Genomic DNA, 27,756 nt, shown 5'->3' on the forward strand with positions numbered 1-27,756 from the left:
GGAAATCGTGCTATCATTACCTACCTATATATCCCACTGCTGGGCACAGGCCTCTCTCAGAACGAGAGGGGCTTGGGTCGAAGTTCCCAAACAAGCCAATTGGTGATTGGAACTTCACACACACCATTGAATTGCTTCGCAAGGTTGTGCAAGTTTTCTCACAATGTTTTCCTTCGTCGTAAAGCTTGTGATAAGTTTCAATGTAATTTGAAATAATGGGCTTGTGTCTTGTGTGTTTTAATATTTTTTTGTATCTATTTAAAATAGATACAAGGAATTGATATTTATATATACTTTTGAATTAAAAAAACCGCATAAAGAATAAAATATATATCTAGTATTGTTTTATTCAAAAACCTATTAATAAAATTAATAAATAATATCTTTTAAAATAAAATTCTTACTTTACTCAAAGTGTGTTTCAAAAGTGCTTTTTCTGGTATTGAAACTCCGAAGATCATACAATTGGGTCTGGACCATAAATAGCAAACCTGATATTTAGAAATACACGCGATTTTTGTTAAAGCTAAATTTTTTCCAAGATGCACTTAGGGACGATAAAGCCCTCAAGCCCCATGTAGACCATGCATGGACTTGCTGCAAGTTGCATTACATCGCAGACTACTGAGGGACAATGAATTCAGTGATCAAACAAATACCGCAATATAGTGAAACTTGCATGCATGTTCTCCCATTGCCTAAATGGAGCTTAAGCCGAGTTTAGACTTGCAAGTTGCATTACATTGCGAGGCCGTAAGCCAACGAGTTTGTAATGGTCAATCGAGCGCCGCGATGTAATGCAACTTGCACCATTTTACTTGTAAGTCTAAACTCGCTTTAAGATAACCCCTGCTTACAAGACACCGTGTATATTATATACAGGGTGTCTGAGTTCTCTGACCATGGGGCTATATGCAGGTTCGATCCTACTCGCATAACTGAGCTACTTTTGTCCTGAAACGTTTTAAAAACATGTCCATTGTGATTTTATTTCTTTCATACAAATTAAATGTAATTTTTTGCTTGATTAATGTTTATCAGAGATGTCAAATAAAAGTCAAATTATTTAAAGGCTACCTAGGTACCAGGAGACTGTTGGCGTTCTGCAGAATAAGGCGCAACCCTGTCATCGTAACTGTCACTGGCCCAGCCTTAAGGCCGTCATCAAAGGGAATATAATATAATACCAGGAGAATGCGATAACATCGCTATGTCAGATATTAAATAATAAATAAATAAATATTCATGGGAACTTGACACCAATTTACCAATAGTCCCAAACTAAGCAAACCTATGGATACTAGGCAACGGAGAAACATACTTATATAGATAAATACATACTTAAATACATATCAAACATCCAAGACCCGAGAACAACATTCGTATTATTCATACAAATATCTGCCCGGCCGGGATCGAACCAGGGACCTCAAGCTTAGTAGTCAATATTCAACTTTAAGGATCAATAAATTATCTAAATTCAAGTTATTTGAAAATTAGCTTATTTACACAACGAAAGTAGCTTATTTGTGTGAGTAAAATCCTACGAATATATAATATGTCGTAAAATTGAACCTTAGATTAAAAGCTTTATGGTCAGAGATCTGTATTTTTATTTGGTTTCGTTTACATTCGAATGATTTAATTTTGTTTACAGATGGGCGGTTTGATTGACAGTAAGGGATACGGCATCGCTATGGCAAAAAGTATGCGCTATTTATATTTATTTCACACTTTAAATAAAATTAATTAATTCCTAAACAATTCCATATGTCTGTTTTCTGGGTGTGTAAAAGTATAAGTTTTGATAAAATTTTAACATTTGGTATAATATTACATTTGATTTAATTCGATTTACACAACAAGAACATTTTAATAGATGAAAATAAATAGAAACCTAACCTTATACTATACTTAACATACCAAATATAATTATAACTTCTTGTGTGAATCGAATTTTACATAATTACGCATTAAGAAATTCGTGTGGTGTTATTATGAAACTCGTTGTCGGCTCGTTACATTCATCAAGAGCTGGCACAAATGGCTTGAATGAAAGTAATGTCACTTAGACATTTTTGTAGGAAAATGACAAGTGCATAACATTTTCACATCTGTTGAAGTGTATTCAAATAGGTAACACACCAAAGTAACACACAGATGAGCCCGTACACATGTAAAACGTAACACATGAACACAACTAACTACAATAAAAACATAAAACAATGAAAAAAATAACAGAACAAGAGTCACTGGAAAACGATTACGAATTCAGTCTCGATGTTAGTGCATTGAGTGATGTCTCGCGTCAAGCGGCCACAGCTTAAAAACCCGGGTGTAACAACAGGACAATAAAAATTATGCATACAAAACAGTATTATCTTTGTAAATTAATATACCTATCAAAGTGTAAATCTCAAAATAATGATTCCATAAGTAAATTAAAATATTTTATCTTGATTATGAAATACAGTTTTTTAATGGGAAGTCGATTTCTGGAAAATTTGGAAAGAACAAATATCTTGAATTCTGCTAATGTTTTTTGCTAACAGCAACACCTTTGTTTACATTTTTTCCATGGAATTAAAAATCCGGGTTTAGATAGGTACTTTTTTTTTCGACTGGATGGCAAACGAGCAAGTGGGTCTCCTGATGGTAAGAGATCACCACCGCCCATAAACATCTGCAACACCAGGGGTATTGCAGATACGTTGCCAACCTAGAGGCCTAAGATGGGATACCTAAAGTGCCAGTAATTTCACCTTCACGGCAGGATTAGCGAGCGACTTTAGTACTTTCATTCAATCCATTCGTGCCAGCTCTTGTGAATCAACCTGTACTTAGGTATAATTTTTTATTCTATTTTAGATTCATCGTATCGTCAAGCGTTGAACTTAGCACTATTGAACCTACAAGAAGCGGGCGAGTTAAGAATCATGAAGCACCGTTGGTGGAGAGAGATGAATGGTGTGGTGGTTGCGATGTTTGTACAGCTTTTTCTTATCCATACTATATATATTAATATTTAAATGCGAAGTGTGTTTGTATGTTTGTGTGTTTGTCCGTCTTTCACGCCGTAACGGAGCGACGAATCTATGTGATTTTTGGCATAGAGATAGTTATGGGCCCGAGAGTGACAAAGCTACTTTTTATCCCGGAAAAATGCACAGTTTCCGAGGGAACAGCGCGCGATAACCGAATACCACGCGGGCGGAGCCGCGGGCAAAAGCTAGTATTTTATAAATGTAATTTTGATAGGTATAGTGAATTAATAACATAAAAATTACTAATAAAATAATGCCACATTTGTCAAATATTTAATAGTTTTTATAAAATAAGTGACACTGCATTCACCAAGCATATAGAGTCTTTATGTATGACTGATTATGATGAAGCATACTTTGTTAATCTATTATCTACAGGTGTCTGCACTCAAACTATGAACATAATCATAGATTGACTTATGATTATATTTATTCAATATGTATACTGCTGTGCTACGAGTAACGCTTCTTTAAAAACGGTAAAGTCATCTCGCTTTTATAATACAATACCAGGGTGGAACATTCATTCCAATTCCTTAGCAGTTCGCATTACCTACCTTGTCTATGGCTACCTTTACACAATCTTTTATCTTTTCAGGCGGAAGAACAGCCAGCGAATGAAAAATTGAAAATGAGGAACTTCCTAGGTTTATTCGTTGTGCTGGGAACTGGATGTGTTCTCGGTTTGTTCATCTCGCTAGCAGACCTGATGGTTGCCGCGAGGCGCAGTTCACGGGACCCAACAGCTTCATACTGGCGTCGACTTTACGAAGAGCTCCGCTTCGTATTCCATTTCGATCAATCAGAAAAGCCGGTTCAAGGTCCGCTCCTCCCGCCACCTACACCTAAGCCGGAGTCTATCAAATCTGAGCCTTTAGAGGAGGAGGAAAGAATAGATTCGCGTTTGCGATCGGCGTCGTTTCAATCAAGCGGAGTTCGATCGAGAAGACGATCGTCCATGCACAATGCTAGCTTGCGGCTGGCACGGCATGCGCGGCAAAGGGACCCAGCAACGCCTGCGCGTGGTCAAGTAAACGACTCCTAAAGTTTCTTAGGTCGCGGACTGGGCGCTTGCAGCGTATAATAAACAGAGAACATGCTTGCCGCTCCGCTTCTGACCCGCTGTCTGCTAGTGTTCATATCAAGGCCCAAAGCACTCGGTTGTTTTATGCGATAAACGCTGCGTTAAACGCAATGCGTTTGACGCACATCAAATCCAACCAATCACAATCTACGCAATCTAATTACCAAACGTGCATTTTGCCGCTGCGCTCACCGCGTAAGACAAGGTTTGGTAATTAGATTATCTACTGCAAAATAATGTGCGTCAAACGCATTGCGTTTAACGCAGCGTTTATCGTATAAAACAACCGAGCGCTTAACCGCGCCGTGTAAGGCTGGCTGTTCACTGGAGCGGAGCGAGGCAGTGAAGCGGAGAGAGGGGTAATGCGGATGCGGGGGTATGCCTGTCTATAGTTGCGGATTGCGGAGCTAGATAGCGGAGCGAAGCGAAAAAGTAATGTGGAGCGGAGTTGCGGAGGCGCGAAGTTAGACAACGGAGCGGAGCGAGAAACTAATCTTCTTTCTTCTATTTATAAATAAAGAATAATCATAAAATGTGTTGCTAAGCGCAAAACTCGGGAATGGCTGGACAGATTTATGAAATTAAGATTGGTTTTTTGGAATCTTTTTGTATTTTTTATTTCAATTCCAAATTTTTACTTTTACGGTCATCCCGTAAAACCTAAATTGAAAACACAAACTGAAATAAAGATGCACAGAAAAACCAGAAAAATAAGACCAGCACTGGGAATCGAACCCAGGTCCTCGGTATTCCGTACCGCGTGCTATACCGCTACACCACTGCTGGTCAACGGTACAGACACGAACTTCTCCTATGCACCTCATATTTCAGCTTGTTTGTTTCTTATTTAGCCACTTAAGCTGTGACGCTAGCGACATCTATACCGTAGCCCTCATCGAGAAACTTTCGGCACTCCATTGGACGAGAAAATTTGGAAAAATTACAACGGAGATGAAGCCGCGGGCAACAGCTAGTGCTTAATGAAAGTAATTCATTGCTTCCCGATTTTTTATGAATTTTTAAGCTAGGTACCAACTCTTCATCCACTGACGAGGAGCGGAGCTTTTGTGCAATTATATTGGTGGATTTTTGTCTCGATTACCACTCCGCTACCTCGCTCCACTTCAGACAGTGCACAGGCAGCCTTACTGTTAAATTTAAAAACGCACAATTATCAAGTAACCAATAGGAAATGTTGCCCACATCGCTAAATGTAAATAAATTATACCTAATTAAACACTTTTGTTGGTTTTATTGTCTAACACGACAACTATACATAACTACTTTTACTTCTGGCCTTTAGTTTCAGATCCGCGTGAATATTACCATGTAAAGCCCAGTTTAGACCAGTAAGAAAAATTGTGCAGTGGTCAATCGAGCGTCGCAATGTAATTTGCACGATTTTTCTTGCAGGTCTAACTAGGCTTTAGGATGTTTGTTACTTTTACTTACGCTAAAATGGCTGAACTGATTTAAATGACATTTGGTACACAAATAGTTTATCGTCGCTGAGCTTACAAAGGATATTTTTATACCAGAAATTGCAGTGACTACAATATAAATAATTCATATCATACCTAAAATGCGGCTCATGTCCGGCTACCAATAGAATCTAGATTTGAATGCCAGTTCTAACAGACCGACAAAACTTAAGGTGGAACGATTTCCATACTAATTTATTTTTCCAACCATGTGCACTTGAAAGATTATTTGAAACTAAAATCACATCTCTTAACGTTTATTTCGTTCTTTAATTGCGGCATTCTTTAATTATGTAAAGAAAGCTTTTGATTAATAGCTTAATCTAGATGATAATTTTAGTTCATATTTGTCAATATGTGAGTGGACGGCGACAGTATCGTACGCCAAAGGCTCGGTAGTAGTGTGCGTTGCGGCTAATTCGCCAAGTCGCCGTCAATTCGAAGCTAGGCGCCACTGTCAGTTTTCGTTTGATTTGTCTGATCAAAATCAAATAATAATTAATAACCATTTTGAAGCACGTGCCCTTTTTTAAAATATTTTTGCTGGCCATCGGTACAAATCCCTTCGATCAAAAGACTGAAGCGAAAAGAACAAATGCGTTGCCAATTTTTTTAATTTCCGTAAGAATTATTTCTTTCGAAAAGAAAAAATTGCGTTGCACGTACGGTCAAGGACTTAAATTTATGAATGAACTAAAATAATTTCCTTGCTCACCGCGACCTTACGATAGCTACTCAACCAAGGCTCATCTTCAGAGTGACACAACCGTACACCATGCTACCAGTTGCTAGAGTTGTTGTTGGTTGTGTTGTTGTGAGTCTAACAACTGGTAGCATGGTGTACGGTTGTGTCACTCTAAAGATGAGCTCTGGTTGAGTTCGAAACGCGTCAGTGTAGTGTGGTGGTGGTGATAGATGGGTTTGTGTGATTTGTGTGTGTTCTTACAGTGTGGAGGTGGAGGAACTGCATGAACACGCATATTTGCATAAGCTTAGCTATCGTAAGGTCGCGGGTGAGCAAGGAAATTATTTTAGTTCATTGATATGGACCTCCGCAAAGTAACGCCTGATTCAATAAATTATTTAAATTTATGAGCCACCATGGAACCATTTCACAGTAAACGTCATAGTGACATCGTATTAATTAACAAGGAAAACAGTAATGACTTTTCATATGACAAGGTTCCACGGTGGCTCATGAATTAAAGTCCTCGACCGTACTTCATCATCATCATCATCAGCCTATAGCAGTCCACTGCTGGACATATGCCTCCCCCAAGAGCGCCATTGCGCCCTGTCCTCGGCTAGACGCATCCAGCTTCTACCAGCAGCCTTTCGTGGATCGTCACCGACCGTGCGTACCTACTAACAAATAAGTATGGAAAATTGCATATACAGTCAAACCATTTGCTTCCTGACCCACCGTAGAACGCTCTCACAGTAAGTGTCATAATAAATTCCCTTGTCAAGCAATGCGATGTCACTATGACTTTTTCTATGAAAAGGTTCCACAGTGGGTCACGATTCCGTGGGTTCGATAGTACGTCTTATAAATAAGGAATATCACTGCAATTTTCTGCCGTCAGAGTGCAGCACTAGCACTAAGTGTTAATGGTTTTTTGAGTATCTTAAAATGTCCGTAGGAAGCCATAATAGCATATTATTTCAATTCAATTTTTGGAAATATAGCTCTATCGTTATTATCGATGTAAATATCATGTTATTTTGTTACTCATAAAAAAAATATCATGATTTCTGTAGGTACTAATACTCTTTGGATAAAATATAAAGAGAACTGACGTTGTCATTTGGAATATGTACAGTAAAAGTAAAAAAAGAAAAACAAAATCATCTCAACTGTCAAGTCAAACTGCGATTTTCTAATTCGCTATCGATGAAGCTATAGTTTCAAGAGAATTAAATTGTAATTCGCATTGCACTATGGAGCCACGAACTTCGCGAAAAGACTATAAAAATCATCATTACTCTGGTCCCAGGAAAAATCGAAAACGAGTTCAGGGACAAATGAAACGTTATCACGGAGAAATCAAAAGGTAAGTACCGTGGAAACCATATTGCAGATTGTGGCGTTATTTCGAAAACATAACCTGGCTAATCTGCTTGTTGTTGCAGTCGTAATGAAGTATGGTGCAAAAAAAGGAAAATGGATGACGATCCCAACATTAATTCGAGTTCTGCGTAAGTGAAACATAAATATCCTTCACACTATAGTTATAGGTAATATTATAAATTTGAAAGCTTCTTCCATTGGTTGGCAATCAAGTACTGTCCGCTTCAAGCGGAACATTTTCCCACGCATGACTAAACTATGGAACCAGCTTCCCGGGACGGCATTCCCAGAGCGGTACAGCTAGGGTAGCGGTATAGTTAGGGATCTTAGCCTATCAATCTCGCAACGGGCCGGCAACGCACCTGTGATACCCCTCGTTTTACCGGTGCCCATGAGCGGCGATGATTGCTTCCCACCAGGTGACCCGAATACTTGTTTCCCCTCTTATATGAAAAAAGGTCTCGACTGATTGGGATGAAATTTGGTATGTAGATAGCTGGGCGTGTAAAGTGAAAGCTCCTTCTTATCACGATATACCACGAGATCGGGATAAAATACCAAATTTTCAGCCGATACGAATTTTTATTGAATTTATTGAATCAGTGTTACTTTGCATAGGCCCATATATCAATATTTTTTTACAGTGAGGAGGTGGAAGAACGCATGAACATGCACATCCATACTAATATTATAAATACGAAATTGTGTGTATTTGTATGTTTGTCCGTCTTTCACGTCGAAACAGAGCTATGGATCGACGTGATTTTTGGCATTGAGATAGTTTATGGGCCAAAGAGTGACATAGGCTACTTTTTATCCCGGAGAAATGCTCAGTTCCCGAGGGAACGGCCCACGATCACCGAATTCCACGCGTGCGAAGCCGCGGGCAAAAGCTAGTCTTGCATAAATGTAGCTATCATATAAGGTCGCGGGTGAGAAAAGTAATTGTTTCAGTTCATTCATATTACAAATTGACCGTGGGTATTTTATGTGCAATGTTATTTTATGAATTAGTCAAAATCCTGGAATTCAGTTCAACTATCGGTTCTGATGGCTTACGCGTGCGAAGCAAATGCCAAAGTTTGTGAGTACGGACCATCCATAAAGTACATCACACCAATTTTGACCATTTTGCAATTGTTTTGTTGGTTATGTTATTCGAGCGTTTGTATTTGAATAATACCGTATGTTTCATGCTAAAACGGCTTTAGGGATTAGTTACGAGTAGAAATCTATGATCTGATGTTAGAACCTAATTTAATTAGTATGTGGATAGTTGGATACCTGGAATAATACATATAGCGTCACTGCTTTGAAAAAATCTGGTTTCTGAAATCAATACGTGTCAACAAAATTAAACCTTGACACAACTAATTTTCATAAAGTTCACTCAGAAAAATTACTTATTTTGTGGTACGAGTTTTTTTTTATGCACCTACTTACTTTTAATTTTTATATTCGAACGGAATGGGGATAAAGCATACTACTTGTAATAATATTATCGATATGAAAGTTTGTGAGTATGTTTGTGTGTGTGCGTGTGTGTGTTTGTTTGTTGCTTCTTCACGCTAAAACGGCTTGAAGGATTTTTTTGAAATTTGGTATGTTGATAGTTAGACATCTGAAACAACATAGAGGCTACTTTATATCTCAATAATCCCATAGGATCGGGATATAATCTTGAAATTTCAATCAATGGCTGGTTTAAGAGTTAAGAAATTTTCCGCGGGTAGTAATAGAAAAATCGCTCGCTTTTCCGCTCTATGTTGATGACGGTGGTAGTTTACAAATAAACAAAAAGCACTTTTTACTTTTTTTATTGCTATTCATAAGACACATTTTTAGGGTTCCATAGGCAAAATGGCAAAAAACGGAACCATTATAGTTTCGCCATGTCTGTCTGTCTGTCCGTCCGTCTGCGGCTTTACTCCAGCAGTGCTAAAAAGCCGTAATTTTGCACGGATGTATGAGCAACTATGCCAACGAAATGGTTACAAAAAAAATCATGACTAACCTTAGTGTGGGGTATCGTTGGATAAGTTCTTTTAAAACTACTGGGGAGTTGCCAAGACGATTTTTCTATTCAGTGATCTTCTTGCGAAATATTCACCTGCACCCTACCCCCCTACCCCGCACCCTAAGAGTTAAAGTGTTGGTTAGCACAGTAATTATGTCAAATTTACAAGGAAAAGCCTTTATAGGGCTATGTTCCACATACGATTCTCCACTCCACGTAAGATTTCACATACAATTCGAAATACAAAATCCTTAAAAAAATATTACTTAATTTTTTCGTAACGGCTACGGAACCCTATCTTTGGCATGCCCGACACGCTCTTGGCTGGTTGTTTATATTATAAATGGTTTTTCTGTTTCCAGATCCAGGGCCAACTGCGGGTTTGTAAAATGAAAAAATGTTACTTCGTCGGATATATTTCTCCAACATATGATATAATATAACCGTATTAAAAATAGAGCGCGACGAAAATTTTATTCGTAATATGTTACCAAAATTGGTGACATTCTATAAAAATTGTATATTACCCGAAATAGTACTTCGAAAAGTTGGCAAAAACCAAAAATGTTTAGATATTTCACTGTGTTAGGTGCTGCCCTTTTTCTTGTTTCTTTTCCTTTGGCTTTTATTTATTTGGATCTTTAGTTTTACGGGTGCACGAACGTTTTTTTTTTTTTTTATTTTTATTATTCGATTGGATGGCAAACGAGCAAGTGGGTCTCCTGATGGTAAGAGATCACCACCGCCCATAAATATCTGCAACACCAGGGGTATTGCAGACGCGTTGCCAACCTAGAGGCCTAAGATGGGATACCTCACGTGCCAGTAATTTCACCGGCTGTCTTACTCTCCACGCCGAAACACAACAGTGCAAGCACTGCTGCTTTACGGCAGGATTAGCGAGCAAGATGGTGGTAGCAATCCGTGCAGCTTTTGCAATCTATTGTGATTCAGAACTGGCCTCTGGCCGTATAGTAATATTATTTTATACGATAGTCAGTTCTACGAGCGCATATGTGTGCAGCTTTTGCGAAGGTAACGTACATCCTAGCGGTAACGTGGTGTCGTATGGAATTCAAATTCACATAAAAAAAAAAACGAAAAATGTACTAAATTATTAGCTTATTAAAAAAATTGTACTACACGTAGTTACAAGAAAACAATGATCAATCTGTTACCACCAGGAAAGATACTTCTTGGGCAAGCGCTATCAATTTCCCTATGAAGCAGTCGACTTTTCAAATTTCTCGTGAATCAAAAAAAATGTGCGAAAAATGTACGAAATTGTACACTAGTTAAAAAAAATCGTACCACCCGTGTATAGTAACGAGAAAACTGATCAATCCGGAAGTATCCTTCCTGGCAGGCGCTATTTCATTATGTAGCAATCGTCATAAAAAAGAGTAAGTAGTACTGAACGTACACTTTTCTCGTAACTACGGGTAGTACTCTTTTTTTTAATTTGCGTACAATTTCGTACATTTCTCGTATTTTTTCCAGGAAGTATCATTCCTCGTGGTGACAGATTGATCATTGTTTTCTTGTAACTACGGGTCAATTTTTTTAATTAGCGTACAATTTAGTACATTTTTGAACATTTTTGTGATGTAAGTTTGAATTCCATGCGACACCATGTCACCGCCAGGAAGTATGACACTTGCGAAGTACATTTTGTCAAACTACATATTATGTAAATAAACAGTGGAATGATGGCCAAAATTGGGTCAAGGTACCATGGATAAACCTTCGGACCGTTAGTTGTATGCCATAGGTATTGTTATTTGGCAGTCGGCTGGTAAGCTGTGTATGAGGCTGGCGTGAAATTGCAAGGGCCTGCAGTGGGTGGGAGTAGGCTGATTTTATTCATAATTATACTTATAGATGTAAATAAATAAATAAAAACCTGACGTAATAATAAACTGTTTTTAATTTGTAGTTCAATAAAACCTTCAATTAAAAACATCGTGAGGAAATGTTCATACGCCTGCTGCGAAGTTTCCTAATCCGCACTAGGTCAGTGTGGAAAATAATACTCAAGTCCTCATTGTGCGAGGAAACCTGTGTGTGTCCAGCAGTGAGACGTGTGCGGATCTGGAAGATGATAATGACAAAATTTTCCGCTCGTGCTGAAAATATCACGTTCCCGAAACGCCTATTTTTTCAAAATACTTCATTAGATTTTTATTACATTCCCATTTTACCTGATGTCCAAAATAAGAAATTCCACAAAAAATTACTTCCTCGAGTAATCTTCGATTTTGTAATTATTAGTATTTTGAAAAATGTGTTATTCTGGTAACGTGGTATTTTAGGCACCAGCTAAATTTTCCATATTTCCATACACATAGTAGTTTTTGATATTATGACAGGGGATAAAATTAGCTGAAAAAAAATTTTGTTTACAAATTAGGTCAAACATTTTTAGCTACATGTTTAAAAAAATAATTAGGTAGTAGTTACCTTATACATTCACATCATTAATTGAGATCCAAAAAAAAAACAAAAAGATATAAACCACACACCGGGTTTGATCCCGAAGATTCTAACCCGTACCTAGCATGAATAGACGCCAATGCAACTAGTCCAATCTGCAGTTTGAACGAGACGTCGAAATTAGCAATCACTTTTGTTGACGACAAGTTATAAGCATGTGTGCGTAAATATTTCAGTCACCGCTGCCGCGTTGTTATAAGTAAAAGTGAAACTATTTTTTAAATTAAAATACGTCTGAAATTTAGTAGGATACATTACAAATTTAACGCTATTTGCGGTATGTACATTATTTTTTAAAAATATCCATATTTTCATTGCTAAAAAAAATAAAATACGTGGAATTTGCACACTAACGTCATCTACTGGCGCTGTAGTGCCTAGCTGACCGTGACAAACGACCTTAATGAACATGGGTGAAATATATACCAGGACGCTTTACTTTATTTGTATTATAACCTTACTAGCTTTTGCCCGCGACTTCGTCCGCGTGGAAAAGTAACTTTGGGAAGTATTTAATTTATTTAGGATACCTATTCTGCCAATAACAGTACATGAAACTTCTACGGTTTACCGAAAATAACCTATTTTAATACATTGCTATAAATATTAACTATTTTTTTTTGTTCTTCCATCCATCCATCCTTCCATCCCATGTTCTTTGGTAAAACATAAATATTTTACGGGTAGCCACATTTTAGCAATACGACGTGTATTCTACCCTGCCAACACAAAAGGACAAATTCGTCATAGTGAACTCTTGACACCATACGTCCTTTATTGTAAGTTAGGAGGGTAGGATTATAATTAAGACGGCATTTTTACTAAGCATAGCTACACATATTTCTGATAAATATACTTATAGTAAATTTGTTTGGAATTCCTTAAGAACTTTCATCCTCATATTTTCAAGTTTACAATATAAAAAAAAAAAGTAAATAGGTCGAAATTTGAAAAAGCGCCCGAAGAAATGTTTTTTAGGGTTCCGTACCTCAAAAGGAAGAAATGGAACCCTTACAGGATTACTTTGCTGTCCGTCCGTCCGTCTGTCTGTCAAGACCCTTTATCTCCTAAACGCGGGGAGAATAGGTATCGAGTTGAAATTAAAACCCTAAACTCAGGTCAATAGTCCCAAAAGCTGTGAAAAAATCAAACCTCTAAGTCAAGGCAATCAAAAGCTACAAACATTAAAAAGGTTTTTCCATATAAATCGCCTTAACAAAAAAAGTTATAGGGTACTTCCGGCTGTCCTAGAAACTTGGAATTTTGCATAAAGGTAGCTCTTATACTCGTAGCACAATAAATAAGAAAAATCTGAAAATCATAATTTTTCATGTCTAACTGTCTATGTCAATAAGCCATCTAAAATGACCCCACATTCCGTACATTTTGCTTATGAGCTTAGAAGGCTCTGCTAACACTGAATCATCCCATCTGCTAACATCCCCTCGCAGGTAACATTTTCAAAAACGCTTGAACAAATATCTATTTATTTCTTATAAGTAACCAAATGCCAAGTTTCATAAAGAACCATCGATTTCCATATAAAGTTTCATCCCCTATTTCACCCCCCCACAGGAAGAATTTTTAAAAACGCGTGAACATAGGTATATCTATTTATCTCCTATCACGTGCCCAAATACCAAGTTTCATTAAGAACCATCGATTTATCTTCGGCAATGACGATCTTCCATATAAAGTTTCATCCCCTATTTCACCCCCTCATAGGAAGAATTTTTAAAAATCGTGCGTACAAATATCTATTTAGCTCTTTTTACGTGCCGAAATGGCATATAAAGATTCAAAAAGCTCAAACGAAATATCGACTTACTTCTTATTAAGTGCCTACATGCCAAGTTTCATGGTTTTATCTTCGACAGTGACGAACTTCCACCATATAAACTTTCAACCCCTTGAAGCCTCTTTTTCGCGATAAAAGAAAGCCTATGTTCTTTCCCAAGGTGTATTCTATCTCTGTACCAAATTTCATCAAAATCGGTTTAGCGGTTTAGGCGTGAAAGCGTAACAGACAGACAGACAGAGCTACTTTCGCATTTATAATATTAATATAATAATATATAATATAAAATATTAAATAATAAAATATAAAAAGTAAAAGTATGGATGGATTTGGCAAAATCCTTCCTTAGTGGCTTACTCGTATCACAACGTTATTAATTTCAGCGCCATCTGTTAATTTATCAGGGTACTTGATAGTCATAGCACGTATTTGAAAACTTGAAGGTGGGAACTTAACTCTGAGTGTAGTAGCTACCTCCACTTTTAAGGGTTGAATTTTTATACCCTAAGGGTCGAATTTTTATAGCCTATAACCTGGCCGGGGATTTTCTCGTCAGATTAGTAAAGTTTGCATAAAAATCCGTTCAGCCGTTCTCACGTGATGCGCGGTCAAATAAACGACAAACAGATAAACAGATAAACAGACAAACAGACAAAAATTCTAAAAACTGTTGGAACGTGTTATGTTATCGATTCTAAGTATCCCCAGCCAACTTTTTTTCGAATATCTTCCATGTACAGACTTTCGACCCTCTTCAGCTTTATTATATGTATAGATAGATAGATTATTATTAGTGCTTTAATCTCAAATATAAACTAAAATAAAAACAACGAACGAAAGACAACGAACAACGAAGGAAAGTGAAGTTAATATACAAGATATTTTACATATAGTCGCGTTAGTTCCGTTTTTTTCGCCACGTTCAGTTGTATTCTCACTTGAGAATATAGATGCACAAGGAGGTTAAATTCGGGTCCATATTGACTCGCATAAAATCGATCCTCCGATTTTTTTTCCTGCTACCGATTTGTAGCCAGAATCATCACTCTTCCGAATTTTTTACTTCATAATTTTATTTGTCATAAATTTGTACTACTACCAACTGAGGTCATAATGGTCAATTATCAGAATATCGTAATTCATAACGTTGTCACTAAGATATGTTTTCACTCATAATGCTGGTTTTCATATTTCTTTCATTCATAATCATCAATTTCAATAAACTTGTTAATCATAACATTTAAATATCGATACAGTATTTTTAAACTTAAAACTTAAATTGTGATTATCCTACTTTACTGGTGGCAGTTTGGTTCTGTAGTGGTCGCAGTTCTAACCTAACCTAACCTATATTAATGACAGTAGTTTGGTTCTGTAGGGGTTGCAGTTCTAACCTAACCTAACCTACTTTACTGGTAGCAATACGGTTTTGAGGGGGTCGCAGTTTTAACTTAACCTAACCTACATTTCTGACATCTACTAAAAATTATAAGACGATTGAGGGTAAAATTCATATAAAATTGATTTGCTGACGAACTGTCTTATCTTTGTTACTTACATCTATTGTGGTTAAATAATGTCTGCAGTAATACCATACAACACATGGTGATTGCTTCGCCCATTGATGGCGTTGTCATCGAAATACTTATTTTATCACATTTTTTTTTCACTAAACGAAAGCAACTCAGGCCATAAATTGCATGACAGTGAAGCTTATAGCTACAAATAAGTCTGCTTTAAATATATATGATAAGGGAGTTTTATGAGTACAAAACAATATGCTTAAAAAAAGTATGACAAAAAAAAGGAGTACAAGAGATATTTATGACAACTGTCATTATGGTTTTAAATGTTTCGGAGTTATGATCGGTAGTAATAGTGACTAAGTATTAATAGTGAGTATTATGACAAAAAATTGTATGACAAACATTTTCGGAGTTCCAATAATCGGGGTTGAAAAATTATGCCAACTTTGGCGCACCCGTTAAATTCACTAAAAGATTGATTAAAATCAACCTATATAGTTCAGAAGACTATCTCCACGTTTCATTGACGTTTGCACAGCCATTACTATCATGACGACATTAGTCATATTGAATATTGACACCATTATGAATTTGTAATATTTATACCTAATTAGATCAGTACCTTTTTATAATTTTCTGGCTTGAAATATAATGCAACATTAGACGAAATTAATAAGTAAATGAATTTTCTTCTGGAGTTTTTATTCCTATTTAACGTATTATATAACGATGTCGCTTGTCGGTGGTCTCGAAAACATATAAAAAATATTGAAAATGCTCCTTATTTGAGAATATACAAGGGCACTCCGGCTGAAGAAGCGCAGTTTCCCTATCAGGTAAAATTCAGTATCAAGTTAGATCTTAATTGCGAAAAATTGCGTCAAGTTGGTACATGATTCTATTGAAATTTTGTTAGTTCGAGGTGAAATACAAGGAATTTATGCTTTTGAGGCAAAGAACTAACAACCTGGTGGTGACCTTAGCTTTTATTGTTTTTGTAGGTATCGTTGAAGATATGGGTAAAAAACGCGTACGAGAACTTTTGTGGTGGAGCAATTATAGCCCCGAACAGAGTCCTCACCGCGGCCCATTGTCTCTACAACGACAGGAAAGGCGTATGGTGCGGGTGCGTTACAGTCCATATTTCTCGAACTCTCGCGGATTTCATTCATGCCGATTTTGAGTTGATGATACACGTATTTCTGTCAAAGAAGCTAAATCGCTACCAGGGTGGAACCTTTCAGCTACTGAATTCATATGATATTCCATACATCTTCAAAAATTCAAAGCGAAATTGTTTTTTTTTTATTCGACTGGACGCCAAACGAGCAAGTGGGTCTCTTGATGGTGAGAGATCACCACCGCCCGCCCATAGACACCATAGAGACTATAGATAGATTATGGGGGTAAAGGTTCCACCCTGGTAAGCACTCAATTTTCTCGACTGAGTGTATCATATGGGGAGACCCCAGGTGTAGTAAAAGTTATGTAATTTTTTTAAGAAAGCCAGAAGCGTTGCCACTTACCGACGTGTATGCTGTTGCGGGAACTCTAGTTAATAAGCAGTTTGATAAAGAAGGTGCCAACAATCAATGGCGAACCATCAGTCGGACTGTTGCACCGGATGACTACGTTTTTCCAAAAAGAGACATCGCAATGTTGGTGAGCCGTATTTTTATAAGAAACTAGCTACACGCCCTGGGTTTGCACTCACTTTTGAATTTTGCATAAAAAATCTCTTTTATAAGTAAGTTGACATTTCAAAATTGAAAAAAGCTTACACTCATTCAACAATTTATTTTTATTTGTATAGAGAAGATTAAACAAATATCTAGATGGTTCTGGCATGTTTAATTGTCATGCATCGAGACTTTTCCTTTTACAATTAGTTGTATGGAAAATCGAAATGATTCAACCAGTCATTTTAATAACGATCAATACTTTCTCTATTACAGTCGCGTCGTTCAGACCGAGAAAATATTTAAAAAAATCGCATAATTTACATACAAAGAGACCGTTATTCCTTCAAAAATCAAGATTTGTTGAACAATCATCGCCGGCTCTACAAGAAGCTCTCCTTTTAGAAATTTTCTTTCTTTTTCTCCTTTAGAAAAAAAACTTCAGAGTAAGGTAAACGTACGAGTGCTCGTCACTGTCCCAACAGTCGGCATCTTAAACCTTATGTCATTGGCAACAGAGATGACAGCATGGTGTCGTCTATTGGGCATAAGCGTGTCGAGCACTTGGACGTTTTGCTTATAAAGCCAAGGAAAACGAGCCACTGGCCTACATAATGACAATGACTAGTTATGATGATAACCCGTAAAATACATATAACGTCACTACTTTGAAAAAAGCTCGTACCTCAAAATTGATACTTTTCTAAATGAACTTTATGAACATTATTTCAAAGGTAAATTTTGTTGACGTATTGATTTGAGATACGAGATTTTTTCAAAGTAGTGATCTTTTCAATAATACGCGATTAAATTGGCCACGATGTCACTTTGCGGCACCGGGGCCGTATTGTCTAACGCTCTAGCGTTCCTGATCTGATCACATTCACCGTCTCTTTTGTTAAAATAGGTACTCTATTGTTGTACATAGGTACTGGCTATTTTTATAAGCTTTTGTAATCAAAATTTCTATTTCCTTATATTTAAACTTGACTGACATAATTGTTTATACTTTACTTCAATACAAATTCCAATCAAAGCATGTCGTTTCTTTAACAATTTACTACAAAAACGTTATCAGCACGAAGCTTTGTTGAAGAAAAACTATTTCAATTATGAATTAATGTTTTATTGTTATTTGTGAAGTGATTTTATCGAAAAGTGAAAAATATCAGTTCCGATTTTTCGATATTGTGACAGCTGATCTGAGGATACAATGGCTCATAGTCGAGGAGATACCAATGGGGTAAGAGGTTCTAGTTCTTCCTCACTGCCCAACTTTTGTCTAACTAATAGAGACGGATATAGTTCTTGGAAATTCAAAATGCGAAACTATTTGATGCATGAGGATTTGTGGGAAGCTATAGAAGGGTATCCTGAAGGCCATAATATATCTGCAGATACTATGTCAAAAATTGATAAAAAGGCCTTGACGAAGATATGCCTCACACTTGAAGGCTCGGCTATAACGCAAGTAAGAAGTGCTAAAACAGCGTCGGAAGCCTGGACTGCATTACAGAATGCATACGAGGATAAAGGTATGGGTCGTCGCCTTATTTAGAACGAAGACTTTATAGACTTTGCTTGTCAGATTTCCCTAATATAGAGTCATATATCAATGCAGTGATGACAACTGTGCATGATTTATCTGACATAGGGAAAACTATTGAAGATTCGTCTGTTGCTGCTATTTTACTCGGAGGACTTACATTCAGGTTTGATCCCTTGATTATGGCACTTGAGAATAGCAACCAGAACGTGACTACAGAGTTAGTTAAGTCTAAAACTTCTCAACGAAGTGTCGAAAAGCGAAGATTCGACCAAACTTGATTCTGCTCTACGTTCGCGAGATGTCAAGCCCAAAAAAGTTAAGAAACCTATTGTTTGTTATGATTGTAACGAACCTGGTCATAAGCGCCCAGATTGTCCTTTAAGAAGATAAAGAAGAAGGCACAGGAAGCGGCTTCAGTGGTAGCTCTTGGTACCAGTGCTAATGCCTGTGAAGACTACTGGACTATAGACTCAGGAGCGACCCGGCATATGACATCGAGATTGGAATGGTTCGAAATTTAAGATCACCAGAATCTACTACAAAGGTTACTATTGCAGATGGTACCAAGATAGACAGCGGCGGTATTGGTGATATATCAATCCACTCTGGTTCTTCTACTGTTAATAAATAAAAGATGCAATTTATGTACCTTCTTTAAATAGTAATTTGATATCTGTTTATAAGGCTGTAGAAAAAGGTTATAGTGTACTTTTTGATAAAAATGGTTGTAATTTCTATAATCTGATACCTTTTCTTTTGTAGGTGACTCTATTCTTCACGGTTCGCCCTATAGAGGTCTGTACAAATTAGACTGTACTGTCAATATGCCTCGCGATGTAGCCTGTGATGTGCACTCTGACTCCGCTACTAGGTACCAGTTATGGCACAAGCGTTTGGGTCATCTGTGTCGCATCGGTATGAACCATTTAAGAAATAGTCATGTAGGTGTAGAGTTTACAGAAATTGACAAAGAGAGTTGCGTAGCCTGTATCGAAGGTAAGCAAGCTCGCAAACCGTTTAAGAAAATAGCCTATAAACCAGCTACGTCTTTGCTTGAGTTGATACATAGCGACATCTGTGGACCGATGTCAGAAACCTCTCTACAAGGTAACAAGTATGCCTTATTATTTGTAGATGATTATACACGCTTTATTTTTATATATTTTATTTCTTCGAAGACAGAAGTGAAAGAAAAGTTTTGCCATTTCCAAAAATTAGTGGAACGGCAAACTGGAGCTCAAATAAAGGCTGTTAGGACGGACAATGGAGGTGAATATGTCAACAAAGAACTGTCAGATCATTTTCGTACTAATGGTATTGTGCACCAAACGACAGTGAAGTACAGTCCGCAACAAAATGGATTAGCAGAACGAACTATACGCTCAGTAATCGAGAAAGCTCGTTCTATGTTGGCACAGTGTTCTCTCTCCAAAGCGTATTGGGAAGACGCGGTACAAACTTCGGTGTATTTAAAGAATAGGTCCCCCCATCGCGCGCTTAACAACTTAACTCCTTTTGAGAAATTGTATGACCGTAAACCGAATCTAAGTAACCTTAGGGTTTTCGGGTGTCGAGCTCTGATTCATGTACCTGATTGTCAACGGAAGAAATTTGATATGAAAGCGATTGAATGTATCTTTGTTGGATATTCAGATGATCCAAATAGTTACATATTCAGAGACCCTCAATATCCAAGAAGGTTTACTAAGTCACGTGACGTTACATTCTTCGAAGGTTGCTTCACAAGTTTGAAGAACAATAAATTGAATGAAGAGCCAAGTACGTCCAAAAACGTTTCAGTATCTGGTCCTGTCATACTGTTAGACAATTTGAGACCGGTACAAGAACGAGAAGATAGGTTGGTAGAGTCCCTGCTCCTGTATGCGAGGAAAATGTATCTAGAGAGTCGAATGCCTCTCCTAGTACTATTCATGAGGCAAATGATATGTTACAGGAAGAATTTCATGATGCTTCTGCTGATCCACTTCCTGAAAAGTCATGTCCACCTGAGACTGAGTTATTGGAAGACTGTCCTGTGGTAGAAGATCGGAGATATCCAGCTAGAGATAGTAAACCTCCAGATTATTTCTCCTATCACACATTAGCTGAGGACAGAGAACCTCAAACGTACTCTCAAGCCATGCGAGACGATGACGCGGATAAATGGAAGTCAGCCATGCAAGATGAGTATGATTCGCTAATGAAAATGAATACATGGAAGCTGGTGGACAGGCCTGATCGTAAAATAATTCCCTGCAAATGGGTGTACAAGTTGAAGACAGATACACACGGTAATATCACTAGGTATAAAGCTAGACTAGTAATAAAGGGCTTTAATCAAGTCGCGGGAGTAGATTACCACGAGACTTTTTCGCCGGTGATCAGACATTCATCTCTGCGTACTTTATTTGCCTTAGCCGCCGAAATGGACCTTAAAATGCATCACTTGGATGTCGACACTGCCTTTTTGAATGGCGACCTAGAAGAGGAGGTCTACATGGACCAGCCTCAAGGTTTTGTGAAGAAGGGCCATGAAGATAAGGTATGTCTCCTGCAAAAGTCCTTATATGGGCTAAAGCAAGCCCTCGTGCGTGGAACATTAAACTTAACGAAACCTTGTCTAAAATAGGTTTTAATAGGCTGCCTACTGAACCTTGTGTATATAAGAAACTCATTGGTTCTGAAATAATATTACTGGCCATATTTGTTGATGACCTAATTATATTTTACAAGAACGATACTTCGTATGTCAAAGTGAAAAGTGATTTACAAAAATACTTTTCACTCAAAGACTTAGGGCCGTTGAAATATTATTTAGGAATAAATATTGATTGTAACGATGGAAAAGTTACTATAAATCAAAAGTCGTACATTACTTCGCTACTGAAGAAGTACGCATTACAGAATGCAAAGGAATTTGACACGCCATTAGCTAATAGCAAGCTAGCTGCTGATTCTGAAGGTAAGGAGTCAACTTATGATTATCAGCAGATAATTGGCTGTCTTATGTATCTTGCTGTGAATACACGGCCAGATATTGCGTTTGCTGCCAGTTATTTGAGCCAATTTAATACTAAATGTGGCAAAATTCATTGGCTAGCAGCAAAACGGGTGCTTCAATATTTAAAGCGCACTATAGATTATTCTATAATCTATAGGAAAACTGGAATACCTCTTATGGGTTATACGGATGCTGACTGGGCAAATTGTACCAGTGATCGGCGCTCTTATACCGGTTACTGTTTCAAACTTGCAGATGGCCCGGTGTCATGGGCGTCAAAGAAACAGCCTACAGTGGCGTTGTCGTCAACTGAAGCCGAATATATGGCACTAACAGAAGCAGCAAAAGAGGCTACATATTTGCGTAGATTCATTGCTCAGGTATGTAGCAATAATGATCAATATCCTACTATCACTTTATACAGTGATAGTCAGAGTGCACAAAACTTGGCATATAATCCCGTAAACCATGGTAGGACCAAGCACATTGACACGAAATTTCATTTTATTCGGGAAAAGGTGTCAGATAATATTATAAAACTAAAATTCATTAGTTCGAGCAATATGTCTGCTGATGTGCTCACCAAATGTCTGGGTAAAACTGCACATCAAAGATGTATTCAAGGGTTAGGTTTAATTAATTTACCTAGTTGATACCTATATTTTTTGAATTTTATGTTTTATAGTTCGTTGGTTTTATCTACTGTTTGGTTTGTGATGTTACATTTAAAGTATTCTGTTATGAGCAAGTTTATGTACAGAGAATTTTGATTATGGGCGGGTGTTAAAATAGGTACTCTATTGTTGTACATAGGTACTGGCTATTTTTATAAGCTTTTGTAATCAAATTTCTATTTCCTTATATTTAAACTTGACTGACATAATTGTTTATACTTTACTTCAATACAAATTCCAATCAAAGCATGTCGTTTCTTTAACAATTTACTACATCTTTTACCCTCATGTTATACGTATAGTATAGAAAGAAGTGACAACTGCCTGCACTTCCACACACCAACGGAAACCAGCTGCTACTTCACATTGTTTCGAACTAAGAACCAAACTTTTTTTCAGTTCACATCACAGCCCTTTACTTTCAATGATCATGTAAACAAAATACCGTATGCTCGAGAACATGGAACTTATACAGACAAAGGGGTGATATGTTTTGTAACTGGTTTTGGACAAACTGAGACAGGAGTAAGTAATTATGTTACAGATATAGACTCCCCCCAGCAGCAGCAGTTGCATGCCCTATAATCTCATAAATACGAGTGTGTGTGTGTTTGTATGTTTGTCCGTCTTTAACGTCGAAATGGAGCCACGGATCAACGTGATTTTTGGCATAGAGATAGTTGGCCAGAGAGTGACATATGCTACTTTTAATCCCGGAAAAATGTACAGCTCCCGAGAGAACAGCGCGCAAACGAATTCCACACGGGCGAAGCCGCGGGAAAAAGCTATTAAGTGCTATACAATGACGTACTTGGCGTTCTATTATCACGACGATAAGGACAATATTTCCTTGGATGTTTGAGAAAAAATCCTTTGGCATGTGGTAAAGTGCGCTAGTATGCGGTCCAGTCCGATGCGATCAGTGGGAATCATACTTTAATATGAACTTTTCCGATAAAATACGAAGAATAACCATTAATTAAGCACTACACCTGTAATATAATATCTGAACGCCTCATACTATTGAACTCAGGCCAGGTAGACCCAGGGTAGATAGGTAGGACCTTGTGCAGGGTCCACCCGGATTGCTACCACCATCTTGCTCGCTAATCCTGCCGTGAAGCAGCAGTGCTTGCACTGTTGTGTTTCGGCGTGGAGAGTGTCTTACTGGCACTTGAGGTATCCCATCTTAAGGCCTCTAGGTTGGCAGCGTATCTGCAATACCCCTGGTGTTGCAGATGTTTATGGGCGGTGGTGATCTCTTACCATCAGGAGACCCACTTGCTCGTTTGCCATCCAGTCGAATAAAAAAAAAAATCTCGTCTCACCCGCGGGCACTCGTAATTGCATTCTCCGACTCTTTCTAATTTTTTATAATTCCCGGCCCGGGTATTATCTACGAGTATAATGAGTGTCCCATTTATTGACTTTGGTGCTTAACATATAATTAATTATACACTGTAAAGGAGATTTTCATCAACTAAGCCAATTATCAGTATTTAGTTACACCTACAAGTATTCTTTTCTTAACCAGCACCAGTCAGACAAACTACTCTGGGCAAAACTCGAAGTACTTTCAGCACCAGCTTGCGGCAAATTGCATAACAGAAATACGAAAAGATTTATATGTACTAGAGGAGCCTTGGCAGATGTCGGAGTGGTAGGTACAGCTTCATTTCTTTTTTTTTGCGTTCGTATAGGAATACCTTCAATTAGGTCCCATAAGCACCATATTAGGATCTGATGATTGAATCCTAAGCAAATCGAGGGAGCTCTTCAAATATTGAAGGGACACCTATGGTAAATTGGATATATTTAGTAGTAACTCGTACATTTGCTCTAGAAAATCATCATTTGGTGAAGTGGAACTGATGAAGACCACAGTTGACCATCGGAGTTACTACTCAATAACAAGTATGACACGGGTTGAATTTCAATTACTCTAACACAGTTGCTAAGCAATTTATGCTCATCGTAATCTGCATCGGGAAAAACAATATTTTGTAAAAGGTTTCCAGCAGTTGACATTAATCAATTGTATCTTAGATTATTTACACTAAAAAGCGCGAAAAAAAATCATAACAAAAAATTTAATCGACTACAAAAAACCATGAAAATAATTTTCTACCACTCTGAAGTCGGTGCCTCACCACGAGCCAGCAGGAGTGATTGAAGCTCAATATATAGTTATAGTATTTATGTAGGTGAAGTAGACGACTATAGGTCACTCCTGCTGGCCCGTGCTGAGGCACCGACTTCATAGTGGTACTTAGAAAATTATTTTCATGGTTTTTTGTAGTCGGTTAAATTTTTTATTATAATTCTCATTTCTACATTAATATGCTAATACTACCCAAAAGAAAATAGGGAGGGCCACGTGAGCTTCATTGGTAAAACAAAAATATTAGTTGGTAAATCGTTCATCCAACGGAATATTGACACAATTGCTTTAACCATTATATTAGAAAGTAATTTAAAGATATCAAACCGTGAATTCAAAGTTTAAAACTTGCGTGCTTTTGTAAATAAATCATTATTCTATTGGATGAGCGAAATATACCGGGTGTGGCCTGTAATAAGAGCAAAAAATTAAAACATAGATCATACTTGTCAAAATGGACAATATGGACCTGATGAAGAAGACCGTAGATGACCAATGGAACTCATCAAAGCTAAGTAATGCTCGCTCGTCTATAAACGATCATGATTAATATACCTAGATAAGCGACTAAGAAGAAGCTTTAAGTTAATGATTCTTTCGAACTGATCTGTTGCTGAAGCCAGAAGGTAGGCAACGGAACTCTGTTATAAAACAGAGCAACTAAGTCGTGTTTAGGCTTATTGGAATAGTTGTGAGATGTACTTTGGCTACGAATCACTAAAAAGTGAGAAATAAAGAAAATTTAAAACAAAGTAAAACCGACTTCAAAAAAATAAAAAACTTACTTTTTTGTTAAACATTTTTGTGAACTCAAGTGGCCCTTATTTTCTTTTGTTGACTAGTATAAATACCACCGGCTGACCTCTTATGATTAAGCAAATCAAAGATAGTAATGTAAAAATGAATGTTAGCACGGCGGTGTTTCATTTAATTTTTATTATCCTACTAATATTATAAATGTGAAAGTTTGTAGAGATGATTGAAGGCTTGGATGTTTGGATGTTTGTCTTAATCACGTCTAAACCGCTGAGCCAATTTAGATAAAATTCGGTAGGTACAGATATAGTTTGTGTCCCGTGGAAGGGCATAGGTTAGTTTGTATCCCGGTAAATTGCATAGTTCCCGCGGGATAGCGATAAACGAACATTACGCGGACGGAGTCGCGGGTAACGGCTAGTTTATCATAAAATACACATTTTATACGGTTACGCAGCATTTTCTACCTATAGCCAACTTCTTTTATTTCGAATGTACCATACTCACACTAGCTCATAGGGCATTGTTACTAATAACCCAATATGGACTTTATCTGAATTAAATAAATTATTGAATTGAATTGAATTACACTATCTGACATAATCGTTTAAAGGTGCGACCAAACCGCTGCTTAAAAAACGGTGACGGCACCTAAGCACCTAAAATACGGAATCATAGTGACGTGCCGCAACGTCAGGTTTTACCGCATGTCGTGACGTTTACGGCAATCATACGATTCCGCACTGTTTGCGTAAAGTAGGGTTTTCGCGCTGTCATCGTTCAACCATTACGTCTCATATTCGTTTTCGAATTTACCGTACAAGGCAAAACTACTAGACACGCACTGTTTGCGTATTTTAAGCAGCGGTGTGGAAAGCATGCAAAAAAACGGTGCGCATATGATGCGTCACTGCGATTCCGTACCGTCGCCGTTTTTTAAGCAGCGGTTTGGTCGCACCTTCATTAAGACATTTTCTAACCACAGGGTGATTCCGGAGGCCCTCTAGTCTGCAAAAATACTGAGCACGCTAACGAAGTCAACGAGGGTATTTTAGTCGGCGTTGTAAGCGGCAAACAGGTCCTCAGAGACGGAAGTGACGGGAAGCACTTGAACAACACCTTCTTTACAAGAGTTTCCAGTTATAAACAATGGATTGAGACTAATAAGGCTCAATTAATAGTGCCAGATATTATTACTCTTTGGATAAGCGTTTTATATTTCGATCCATAAGTTTTTTTTAGACTGATTGTGTATCCACCTACGTGCTGCCACGAAAACTTTAAGGCAAAGTTGCAACTATAAATTGTCAATAAACTATTAACTACTCATTGCTTTAGTCGCATATTTTTGAATGGCTCTCCTGAAAAATATCGCATAGAGATTGAAGCGCTTTCGTATCTCGTGTGTTTGTGGTGGTTGTTTTGAATATATGAGATGTAATTATGTTGATTTATGTGAATGTGAAGGATTACGGGTCTACAGGTACTGCACATGTGTCGCACAGTTTACAGTATGTGTTTGCATGTGTATTCATGGAGTAGCCAGGTATAAAGTTTTGGTTCAGTGGTAGTTTTACCTAACCCACTTACAATAATAATGGTAGTAACGAATAGCGAATAAATAAGGAATACGTGAGCCGTTTTGTAGACCGCTTTTTTAATACATTGAAACATTACGAACCATTATTTACAGGGTGACCACTGAATGGTGGACAGAAATATTTTTTCTTACCTAGGTACTCTATATCTCTAGATAAAACACTAATAACTAAGAATATACCAACATCTGTATCTTTTAACATTTATTTATTTCAATAAATGTATACGGCATTACAGTGCACAGGATGTTTTTTTAATTAACCTCTTTGTATTTTCTGGGTGCAAACTTTGAAAACCGTCGTGTCTGATCTGAGGGCCTACTACGAAGTTCGAAAATCGAAGTACGTATCGGACTGTCCCTCTTGCTCTTGTATTAAATAATAAGCGTCAGCGGGAATGCAAGATATGAAGTTCGCATTTAACACTTCGTAGTATAGGGACACGTCCGATGACACGGCTTATACCTACCATATACCCCCTTGAGAAATCTACCTACTCAGCGACACAACATTGGCCCACTCTACATAATAAACAAACTATTACTGATTTATCGTCGCTCAATATATTATATTCAAGTCTCATTCCCATCAATAAGCAGTTAGGTGCAAAATTAAACTAAGTATGTGATAGCTTATTTAAATGAAGTAAAACAGAAAACTTTTGAAACTAAGTAAACTGCATTCCATGAGTTACGAAGACACTAGAGCAATTTTAGGTAAGATCTTATAAGTTCATAAATCACTTTGTTACCTTCTATCTTCTCTCGCTTCTTTGTTATGGATGCCACCGGCCTGGGGAGGCCGGTGGGTATGTGGGATTCCCG

At 37.5% G+C, this 27,756-nt stretch overlaps 3 protein-coding genes and 1 long non-coding RNA gene across 7 annotated transcripts in view; all 4 read left to right on the forward strand.

Annotated features, from left to right (window-relative positions):
- LOC141435986 (glutamate receptor ionotropic, kainate 2-like) overlaps positions 1 to 4,852 on the forward strand; it is a 63,164-nt gene extending 58,312 nt beyond the window's left edge. The window contains exon 17 of the mRNA XM_074098804.1: positions 3,643 to 4,852. Within this exon, the coding sequence (XP_073954905.1) occupies positions 3,643 to 4,089 (447 nt within the window). The 3' untranslated portion in view covers positions 4,090 to 4,852. The remainder of the gene's footprint in view (positions 1 to 3,642) is intronic.
- A 2,062-nt stretch (positions 4,853 to 6,914) lies between these two features.
- LOC141436132 (uncharacterized) lies at positions 6,915 to 10,354 on the forward strand. The gene is made up of 3 exons (XR_012452266.1): positions 6,915 to 7,663; positions 7,743 to 7,808; positions 10,060 to 10,354. It is a non-coding gene; the product is annotated as an uncharacterized lncRNA (long non-coding RNA).
- A 5,727-nt stretch (positions 10,355 to 16,081) lies between these two features.
- Positions 16,082 to 26,679, forward strand: LOC141435991 (chymotrypsin-1-like). Of its 4 annotated transcripts, XM_074098812.1 has the most exons (7): positions 16,082 to 16,350; positions 16,516 to 16,640; positions 17,017 to 17,176; positions 22,817 to 22,942; positions 23,952 to 24,077; positions 26,320 to 26,585; positions 26,620 to 26,679. In XM_074098812.1, exons 1-6 carry the CDS (start codon positions 16,195 to 16,197, stop codon positions 26,563 to 26,565), a joined length of 939 nt encoding a protein of 312 aa, XP_073954913.1. In that variant the 5' UTR covers positions 16,082 to 16,194; the 3' UTR covers positions 26,566 to 26,585; positions 26,620 to 26,679. The 4 variants fall into 4 exon arrangements, with proteins under 4 accessions (XP_073954913.1, XP_073954916.1, XP_073954912.1 ...); XM_074098815.1 differs by having other exon boundaries at positions 23,952 to 24,081; positions 26,320 to 26,673; XM_074098811.1 differs by having other exon boundaries at positions 26,320 to 26,673.
- On the forward strand, positions 18,596 to 22,123 carry LOC141436502 (uncharacterized). The gene is made up of 5 exons (XM_074099506.1): positions 18,596 to 18,728; positions 19,505 to 19,683; positions 20,697 to 21,033; positions 21,160 to 21,284; positions 21,999 to 22,123. The coding sequence occupies exons 1-5, from the start codon at positions 18,596 to 18,598 to the stop codon at positions 22,074 to 22,076; spliced, it is 852 nt and encodes a 283-aa protein (XP_073955607.1). The 3' UTR covers positions 22,077 to 22,123.
- Positions 26,680 to 27,756: the final 1,077 nt, after the last annotated feature.

The sequence above is a fragment of the Choristoneura fumiferana genome, chromosome 16 (assembly GCF_025370935.1).
Source record: "Choristoneura fumiferana chromosome 16, NRCan_CFum_1, whole genome shotgun sequence".
NCBI classification, from domain to species: Eukaryota; Metazoa; Arthropoda; class Insecta; order Lepidoptera; family Tortricidae; genus Choristoneura; species Choristoneura fumiferana.

Coding starts and splice junctions, on each gene's coding strand:
- LOC141435991 (XM_074098812.1), top strand. CDS start 16,195: ATGAATTTTCTTCTGGAGTTTTTATTCCTATTTAACGTATTATATAAC. Junction 16,351..16,515: donor AAGCGCAGTTTCCCTATCAG/GTAAAATTCAGT, acceptor TTGTTTTTGTAG/GTATCGTTGAAGATATGGGT. Junction 24,078..26,319: donor CCTTGGCAGATGTCGGAGTG/GTAGGTACAGCT, acceptor TTCTAACCACAG/GGTGATTCCGGAGGCCCTCT.
- LOC141436502 (XM_074099506.1), top strand. CDS start 18,596: ATGTCAAAAATTGATAAAAAGGCCTTGACGAAGATATGCCTCACACTT. Junction 18,729..19,504: donor GAATGCATACGAGGATAAAG/GTATGGGTCGTC, acceptor TTTCTTTTGTAG/GTGACTCTATTCTTCACGGT. Junction 21,034..21,159: donor GTTGAAGACAGATACACACG/GTAATATCACTA, acceptor TATTTGCCTTAG/CCGCCGAAATGGACCTTAAA.